General features: G+C 41.8%; 1 protein-coding gene across 2 annotated transcripts in view; it reads left to right on the top strand.

The window, feature by feature from the left end:
• The first annotated feature begins 2,784 nt into the window (after positions 1-2,784).
• Positions 2,785-10,117, top strand: part of EFHB (EF-hand domain family, member B) — a 42,730-nt gene continuing 35,397 nt past the window's right edge. For both annotated transcript variants that reach the window (XM_014537576.1, XM_014537577.1), the window contains exon 1: positions 2,785-3,890. In XM_014537576.1, coding sequence (XP_014393062.1) covers positions 2,970-3,890 — 921 coding nt within the window. In that variant the 5' untranslated portion in view covers positions 2,785-2,969. The remainder of the gene's footprint in view (positions 3,891-10,117) is intronic.

Genomic DNA, 10,117 nt, shown 5'->3' with positions numbered 1-10,117 from the left:
CGGCGGTCTCGCTCCCTGCGGCCGGGGGCGGGGGAAACTCCATGCCCGCCCTGCTTTCCGGAGGTACGGAGGGAACTTGTGTTTGTTGCTCCCAGTCCACGTGGGGTGGCGAATTCCTTCTGTGAATATTAACTCACAGTCCCCCTTACCCTACCCCAACCCTGGCACCCCAACTCTGGCTCCCGGGTTACGGATCATGTCTAACAGGAGAGAGCCCCCCATTATATCCCTGGGGATGGGTTGGTCGGTGAAGGCAGTAAGTGGTATTTTACTCTAGGAAGGAGGCTAAGACCTTCCCTAACCCCAAAGTTGTCTTTAAAAAAAATTATATATATACTAGAGGCCCGAAGCATGAAAATTCATGCAAAAGTAGGCCTTCCTTCCCCCATCTGCCAGCACTGGCTTCCCTCCAGGATCCAGGACCAGGCTTCCCTCCTCTGGCCGCCTGCAGGCACCCAGGACCCATGCTTGCTGGCTTCCCTCTGGCCCCAGCTTCATCAGGAAGGATGTCCGGAATGATGTCCAGAAGATGTTTGGTCTAATTAGCATATTACCCTTTTTTTATTTTTTATATACATATATATATTTCAGAGAGGAAGTGAGAAATAGGAACATCAATGATGAGAGAGAATCATTGATCTGCTGCCTCCTGCACACCCCCTACTGGGGGTCAAGCCTGCAACCTGGGCCTGTGCCCTGGCGGGGAATCGAACCCATGACCTCTTGGTTCATAGATCTGATGCTCAACCACTGAGCCACACCAGCTGGGCCCCAAAGTTGTCTTTAGGTGGGGAAATCTTAAAATAATCACTTGCTCCCTAACTGGTTTGGCTCAGTGGATAGAGTGTTGGCCTGCGGACTGAAGGGTCCCAGGTTTGATTCCAATCAAGGGCATGTAACTTGGTTTCAGGCACATCCCCAGTAGGGGGTGTGCAGGAGGCAGCTGATCAATGTTTCTCTCTCATGGATGTTTCTAACTCTTTGTCCTTCTCCCTTCCTCTCTGTAAAAAATCAATAAGATATTTTTTTAAAAATTTAGAAAAATCACTTGCTTTTATTGTGAGTTTACTGTTTTTATGGAGCAGAGGGCACATTCTAAAATAATAGCAACTTTTATTCAGAGTTTCCCTTCTTGGGTTACTGTACTAAATGCTTTATAGGAGTCGCCTGAAGTTGTCCTCTCCAATGTCCGGCCAGCACAGTGCCTGGCAGTCCGGAGTCTTTTTCAGTCTTGGTTGTGGAATTACTGAATGAGGCATACCTGTTTTACAGGTAAAGAATTTGAGGCACAGGGATTGTGTAACTTGTCCAAAATCAACATGGAGTTGGTGATGAAATTATCTAACCTGCAGGCCAGCCCCAGAACCTGAGCTCTTAAGCACAAATTCTAGTGAAAGACAACCCAAAACATTCATTACCCTCACTGCAGACCTGCATAAGACAGGCTACTTTTTTAAAATCTCACACAGTAGGCAGTATCTGGCCAGGCATTTGAAGTAAAACAAAAAATTTTGTTTTGTAATTTGGTAGACTGTTAAATTGATTTTTCATTCAGGATAATGGCTACTTTTCAGTTTGCTGTGTACCATTTATAGCTCTGTTGTGAGGGCATCGATATTGATTGTCTAGGATGTGTACTTGGGATAGGATACCCTGCGGGTGCTCCGTCAACATTATGCAATGGAGATGATTTGAATCCTTGAAGAGCCAGTCTTTTAGATCACTCCCCAATTACTAACTAGAAGAATGTAATGTGTCACAGGTAAATGGTAGCTGTGGCACTTTATCCCCAAGGGGTTGTGCTAGTATAATATGTTAGTCATGGTAATACCTCTTGGACAATCCCAGGGAGAATCAGGAAATCGGATATGTCGCATCAATGTTGGCATGTCAACAGTCTGTCCAAAATCAAACCCTTACCACCACAAACCTGCTTCTGCTTGGTGACTGGTATTAACAGCCTCCCAGTCACCGGACTTGGAAGGGCAGAATCATCTTCAATTCTTCCTTCTTTCTCCCATGAACCATTGTCCTTTCTATCACCAAAAATTCTTTAATCCCCAAAACGTGACCTAATCCCAACGCCTCGGCTATGATTAGCATTTATATAAACTGGAATTAATGCACACTCTTGCCTTTGCAATCTATTCTTTACACTCCAGCCAGTCACACTAAAAAAAATAAAACCTGACAGAGTATAAACCCAATTTAAAGAAAAATCCGAAACTCAAAAACAAAGTTTGAGTTTGCCACAATATTTTTAAAAAATCAATATGCAAATAAAAAATCAATATGCATTATTGTGTAGCACATCTCAAATGTTAATATATTTACTTAAACGTTAATAACATATTTACTTTAAATGTCATTCAAAGCCTAGTTACTAAAGTATTAGTGTCCTCAGAGACTTTAAGGTATTTCTACACCCCAGCTGTCAAATATAACTTAAATGTAATAATTTAATAATAAAGTAGTTCTTTAGCGCTAAAAAAAAACAACAACACTAAATGCAGTGTGCATGCACTTGCATAAGGTAGAACCTAAAATTAGGGATCACCAACAGAAAGCATGTTATTTATTTATTCCCTGATTACCAGTAAAATGAATAGGCCAATGGCCAGGAGGAAGCCCATGGCTGATCCCATCCTGAAAGGACTACATTGCGTGGGAAACAGAGAAGTTGGTGAGCATTTGCTCTAGTGTCCAAGAGCACACCCTTTACGTTTTCTTGCCATCCAAATCCAGAAAAGAAGTGTGTGTGTGTGGGGGGGGGGGGGCGGGGGGGGCGGGAATAAGAGAGGAAGTAAGGAGGAGAGAGATGGGCAGATGGACTGGGATCCCAGGGAAAGAATTGCCCGCCTAGCCACACCCCGGTTTCCCAGGTAACGCGGTAAACAGAACTTGAGCTCCTTTTCCTCTGTGAACTCCATAGGTGTAAAGTGGTAGGTAGAAAGTAGCGGGGAGTGAAGATGTGCTCTTTCGTGAGAGTAGGGTCCTCCAAAGGGTTAGAGCCCCCAAAGAAATTGGAAACTTCCCTTGGGACCGGCACAGGTTTCCCCTTAGAGATGAGTGCTGTTGGAGGCACGAGGGTGTCTGAGAGGAAGTCTCCCCTGAGCATGGGAGTCGGATTAACCCACAAAGGAAACGATGACTTAGGAGAGAGGAGGGTGTTCACGGGAACAGTATCTCCCACGGAGTGTGGGCTCAGAGGAGGATTAGGAAAAGAAGATTCCCGGTGGAGGGAGAGCCCCTTGGTTAGTAATAAATATGAGGAGAGGAGGGCATCATCAGAAACAAAATCTCCATTGAATAAGGGGCTTGAACTTAGATTAAAAAGACAGGATATTTCTAGGACCCCCTTGGAGAGGAGTAATTTAGGAATCAACAGGGTCTCAGCCTCACAGGAAACAAGACCTTCCCTGGATATGTTGCCAGAAAATGAGTGTCTTCTGGCAAAGTGTTCTGGAAGGAGAATACAGCATCCCTCGGGTATGGTGTGTGAAAGTCCGCAGGCTCTGGGGAGCAGGAGAGGTCCTGTGGCTGGTGCCCCTGTAGGGTTTGGGCCCTCAGTGGAGAAGCAGCAGGCTTTGGGTGTGGAACCTAGCCAGGAACTGGAAAAAGAGCCCACCTGTGTGGTGATGAAGCCCAGTGTAGAGATGACGTCTCCCGTGGAGGTGGACATTGGGCTGCCCCAACCAGAGGAGCCAGATGCCATGAAGAATACAGAGCCCCTAATGGGCTTGGTGATAGAACCTTCTGAGTGCCAGTTTGCCCAACAACCTGAAGAGAAAACAGAGGCTGAAAACTTTGAACCAGGAGTAGAACCTCCAGATCGCATCAGACCCATCTACTCTGGGAAATTTTTTGATCGAATGCCGTGCTATCCAAGTGTAAGCCTTTTTTTCTAGTATTTTTCCAGGGAACTGTGTATAGCCATATCTTTATAGAGGTGATAAACTGATGATACTTGTGTTTGGGTTTGTGGAGTCAAACTGCCAATATTTCATTGGGATTCTGATATCTCTTGTCCTATTGGACTCTTTCTAGCTGTTACTTCGTCCAATCTTCTCTGATTTTCTGCCTTGCTTTCTAGATGTCAGCTTTGTTTTCTGTGCACATTAGTGGTTCCTCTTGATTTTTGTTTTCTCCTGTGACCTTTATTTCATTCCTTAGCTTGCATTTCTCAGTCCTCTCATTGAGATACATGTTGTATTCTTTTTAAAAAAATATATTTTTATTGATTTCAGAGAGGAAGGGAGGGGGAGAGAGAGATAGAAACATCAATGATGAGAGAGAATCATTGATCGGCTGCCTCCTACATGCCCTACACTGGGGATCAAGCCTGTAACCCACCTGGGCATGTGCCATTGGCCAGAATTGAATCTGGGACCCTTCAGTCCTCAGGCCAGCGTTGTATCCACTGAGCCAAACCAGTTAGGGCCGTGTTGTATTCTAATATTCATGTTTCTTTTTCAATTTACATGGAATGCTCTTTTTTGGTCAACAACCTGTATTGCTTTTCATTTTTTCTTTTCCTTTTTCAATGAGAGAGAGAGAGAGAGGAAGAGAGAGAGAAAGGGAGAGAGAGAAAGAGTTGTGTTGTTCCACTTATTTATGCATGCATTGATTGATTCTTGTATGTGCCCTGACCAGGGTTTCAACTCAAAACTTTGGCATATCAGTATGACACTCAAACCAAATGAGCTACCCAGCCAGCACCTTCTTTTGGATTTTTTAGGTAAATAATCATATTGATGCTTTTATCTTTCCTTGTTTAGAATATATGCCTCTCGTTTCTATTTTCTATATCATTGCATTGCCTATGATCAATAAAATGACATTGATAGTAAGGTTTCTTTCTTGACTTTCATGGGAATAATTCTAATGCTTCAATATTGAGTATTATTTTTGCTGAATATTTTTGATGTGTCAAGTTAAGGACACCTATATCTACTCTGAGTTTGCTAAGAATGTTTAAAAATCAGAAATAGACCTTGAGCTATTAAAATGTTTCCCATTGGTTGAAATACACCTTTTCCAGATTGAAATGGTTCATTTTCTAACAGCAAACAATCTTCATATTTCTGGGCTAAGCCCTACTTGGTTGAGATATAGGAAGAAGGAAGGAAAGGTTCAAAGAAAGGCTAACCAATTGTAGTGCCTACAATGAAGAGACAGTATGTTAGGCACTGTGGCTACAAAGCTGAAAAATGATATGGTGTCTGCTTTCAAGGAACTTATGAAGTATGGTAGCAATCATCTCAGGTAGAAACTATAGTTTAACTTTAACCCTGCTGTTTGGCTTCTGTACTTATTTGCTTTGTTTAACAATAGAAAAGTTATTTTGATTTTCTGAATTATATAAATTAACCCATTCGATTAAATACCCTATTGATAGTAATGTGAATATCCCATGTGTTGTGGTCATACTGGTCTTAGAAAGCACGTTTTCCTTTACCTAGGAAGGACAGCACAGTTATCCCAAGGTCAGAGGGCTCCAGTTAACGTGTCCCTGTTGACTCAGTGTTCCGGAGACCCAAAAACTGTAATTTAGATCAAACCAGGTTCCTCATTCCAGACCCGAGGGCTACAGATAATGTGTTTCTGTCAATTCAGTGATCCGGAGACCCAAAACTATAACTTAGATAATATGCTGCTGCTGCTTCTGTAAACTGCTTTTTTGCGAACCAGGTTCCTCATTTCAAACCCTGGGATGTAATCAATACCTTTGTGATTTTTGCCTATATAAACCTGGTATTGTAGCCATCTTATCACTGTGAGATCTGGGAGAGCAAAATGCCCCCTCATAATCCCGGATTTCCAATAAATGTGACTCTTTAATTCGACTTCTTGAGGCGTCCTTGTGTGATTCGCGGGGTATATTACAACACTTAGAGTTTAGAGACTCAAGACCAATAGACAAATGACTTTATAATATGGTAAAAGTCATGTAAAAGGAATGCCTTATTTTTCTTTCCTGTTCTATACTAAGGGAACCTGGTAGATATTTGAGAAATGGGTAGAAGCAAATGAGTCACCTAATTGTAAATCTTGTGAGAACTTGCTAGTTATGTAAGCCCTGTTACTGAAAATTCTTATTTTGTATGAATTTGTCAAGATCCAATCTCTGCAGAATTCTGAGAAGTGGGTGGTTGCATAATGGGTTCAGGGCCTTCTGGGCAGAAAGAAATTGATACTATCACATCTTTTTCTCTGAGATATTCAGAATTAGTAATATCTATGGGTAAAACACAGTGATCTTGGACAAGGCCCAGTGGGAAGATGGAACCATAATATTAGCCCACATTGATTTTAGAGAGTAGAAGGTGACATGATTATGGGTTGTTGGCTCTTTAGCAACCAAGACTGGTTTTTATCAGCCTTCCTAAGTTGACTTAAATCTTGAAAACCAACTGTGTAAGAAGTAAAATAGGTCACTGAAAGCTGTAATATTGGGGAATGGTGAGGAGGTGGTCACATGAGATGGCACTGGTATGGTTAGGAACTGAGCAAGGAAGTGGCTGAGCAAGGAATTGGTCAGTGCAGTGGGAATTTGGTTACATACAGAGGCTTGAACAGATAAGGAAATATATTGAGGACAATAGGAACCAGATTTCTCACTCATAGAGAAAAAAAACCCTACAAATATGAGAAGAATAGAAATAATTCTTCTGTATTGGATAGTAATTGGAGGTATTGGTGGAAAGTGATGCTACACCTATACCTATACCTGTGTCTCTGTATCTGTCTCTCTGTGTGTCCATGTCAAAATCCATATCTATGTATTTACACACATTTAACTAAACAATATAAAATTGATACAGATGCTAGTGTGTGGGGGCCTGTGTATATACATACATTTCCTAATTCTATCTTCTCAGAGGACCTAAAACAATGTTTATCTAGTAATAATGAGCACACCAAAACACAGATCTTGATTTCTAAATACCATTCTATTGAAAGTGTTAAGGTAAAAACATCAAGAATTTTTGTGAGTTTATTTGAGCCAAATTATCGACAATTGCCAGGAAGCCGAATCTCAATGGGTTGGGATAATGCTCCAGAGAATGGCGGTTTTTCATCTATTTTTATACATTGCAATCAAAGGAGGAGATGTAGGTGGGTTACATGAAATCCATTGATGATAGATTAGAGAGGTAGGAGAAAGCAAAGTGAGGTTGGTGGTGGAGGGGTGGGGGTGGTGGGAGAAACCTCTGGGATTGGATAAAGAGTAAAATAATGGATACATACTTCTTTTACTTAGGTGGGTACAGAATAGTTAACAGCCAACAATTAACATGATAACAATAACAATGAAGGAATTTGTGGTACCTGTCCTGGTGCCCAGGGCATTTGGTTGTGCCAAATTCTTTGTGCCAACATTCTTTCTTCTTAATACTTCCTTCCCTCACTCCTTTTGAAGTATGGTAGCAATCATCTCAGGTAGAAACTGTAGTTTAACTCTAACCCTGCTGTTTGGTTTCTGTACTTATTTTCTTGCTAAAATAATATAAGTTATTTTAATTTTCTGAATTATATAAATTATCCCATTCGATTGAATACCCTATTGATTGTAATGTGAATATCCCATTGGTTGTGGTCATACTGGTCTTAGAAAGCACATTCTTCTGTACCTGGGAAGGACAGCACAGTTATCCCAAGGTCAGAGGGCTCCAGATAACGTGTCCCTGTTGACTCAGTGGTCGCAAGACCCAAGGGCTCTAGATAATGTGTTTCTGTCAATTCAGTGATCCGGAGACCCAAAACTATAATTTAGATAACATGCTTAAGTAAACTGCTTCTGCTTCTGTAAACTGCTTTTTTGCAAACCAGGTTCCTCATTCCAAACCTTGGGATGTAATCAATACCTTTGTGATCTTTGCCTATATAAATCTGGTGTTGGGGCTGGGGCGGGCACTGTGAGATCTGGGAGAGCGAAATGCCCCCTCATAGTCCCGGATTTGCAATAAATGTGACTCTTTAATTCGACTTCTTGAGGCGTCCTTGTGTGATTCGCGGGGTACATTACAACACTTTTGTAACCGGACAACCAAGGGGTCCAGGCTGCCTGTCACTACTTGCTCCAATTAAGCAGTGACAGGGTTGAATCATATATAAGCGTTTATTCCAATGATGCCAGCAGTATGGGAAAGCAGCAGGTCACCCACAAAAATCTGCTCTGCAGCCCCCCATAAGCCAACTGGCTTACATTGGGTAGGAGGAAGATTACATGGGGAAGTAGGCTATGGGGGCTGGGGAGAGACTCCATTGTTTGGGCAACAAGGTTGTTAATCTTGTGCTAATAGACAGTTCTTGAACAAGAATGGACAACATTCCAAGGTTGACTGCCAGGTCCAAGGTTGACTCCCAGGTCCTGGGGCATACAACTCGCAGCCAGGTTAGAATGTCCATTCTTTAATCAGAACAAGGCAATCTCAGTTAACAGGGTATGATTAATATTTATTATAACTAGAGCTAGTCCCCAATATTCTATTTTTGCCCCTAACACTTTCATAGATGTCATGGTCTAAAAGCTCTTCCTGCCATCTCCTCCCCCTTTATCTTTCACAGTTCTTTTCCGTAAAAAATCTCTTACATGTCTAATCTTGGTGTCTGCTTCTCAGAGAATCCCTTATGATCTTGGAGTTGCTCTTTTTGCTATAAAGGACAGTATTAGGGCAACTGGTGATATTTGAATGGGGTCATTACAGAATTTCCTGATTTCTGACGCCTTTAGTAGTTTTTTTAAAGATAATAACCAGCCTGGCTGGTGTTGCTCAGTGGTTAAACATCAACCAGGAGGTCATGGTTTTATTCCTGGTTAGGGCACATGCCTGGGTTGCAGGCTCAATCCCCAATAGGGGGATCACTGCAGGAGGCAGCTGATCAATGATTCTCTCTCAACATTGATGTTTTTATCTCTCCTCCCTCTTCCTTCCTCTCTGAAATCAATACAAACATATTTTAAAAAATAAAGGTAATAATCCACAAGGAAAAAGAAAACAAGAGGAGACAACAGTTAAGAAATTTCAATAAATATTAGAAAATAGGAAGATGGAGGTATGGCAACTGATTTTTGCAGAGCAGGAAAACAATGAAGTTTGAGGGGAATCAGGTGGTAATTTCCACCAGAAATGGTCCAATTTGCCTGGAACAGTCTCTGAGAAGCTCAGCCTTTGGGAGAAGGTATAGTAAAGCTCGGGTCTGAAAATCAAAGGATTGAAAGTCCTTCTATGCAAGCGCCTGGTGCATAGAACAACACTCAACCAACTGAACCACACCAGACAGGCAAAACCATATTTTAAAGGACGTTGGCATAATGCCTTCAAAATTCAGAAAGAAAATTACATATTTCCTACCTTGTAGTCCATACCAAGTCATACTATTAACCAATGTAAGAGTAGAATAAAGACATTTTCAAGGGTGTAAGGAATCATAAATTGGCTTTTTATGCATTATAATGACTAAAGAATTTTCTTCAGGGAAATGGGGGAGTAAACCCAAAAGGAGGAGTAGATGGAAAGAATGGGCAATCTAGCTCTGAAGAAAGGCAAAGGAAAAATTCCCAGGACAAGACCTCTGCACCAGACCTAAAGAGCACCCAACTGAGATTGAAGACATAACTGTCAGCTGCCTTGAAATGATAAAAGGGAAATAGATAAGAGGTGAATTGCTGGGAATGAACAGTTATAATCTTTGTCTTGGGCAAAGAAAGAAAGATAAAATTCAAATTTGAATCAAGTGAACAGTGGACATTCACTGAAGGATCTGGGCCTGTGGGTGATGTGTTTGCATATACCAAAAGTTAGGGTGTTGGTGGAAATATACCCCCACACAAACACACCCACACACTTGGAATTACCTAACATTTTATTCTGAGTTTAGCTTGAATATAGCCATGTCCCCATTGTACTGATATGAACTCTGACAAGATTATTTCTGAAAGTTGATTCCCTTAGCTTTTCACAGAGCTCCTGTGATTGGATTACAATGCTAGCACTGTAAAAACGTATGCTTATATATATATATACTAGAGGCCCGGTGCACAAAAATTTGTGCACTGGGGGGGGGGGGGGGGGGCCCCCCAGCCCGGCCTGTGCCCTCTCGCAGTCTGGGA

Source organism: Myotis brandtii, unplaced genomic scaffold, assembly GCF_000412655.1.
Source record: "Myotis brandtii unplaced genomic scaffold, ASM41265v1 scaffold18, whole genome shotgun sequence".
NCBI lineage: Eukaryota > Metazoa > Chordata > Mammalia > Chiroptera > Vespertilionidae > Myotis > Myotis brandtii.
The sequence above is the reverse complement of the archived record's forward strand: the minus strand, read 5'-3'. Positions and strand labels throughout refer to the sequence as shown.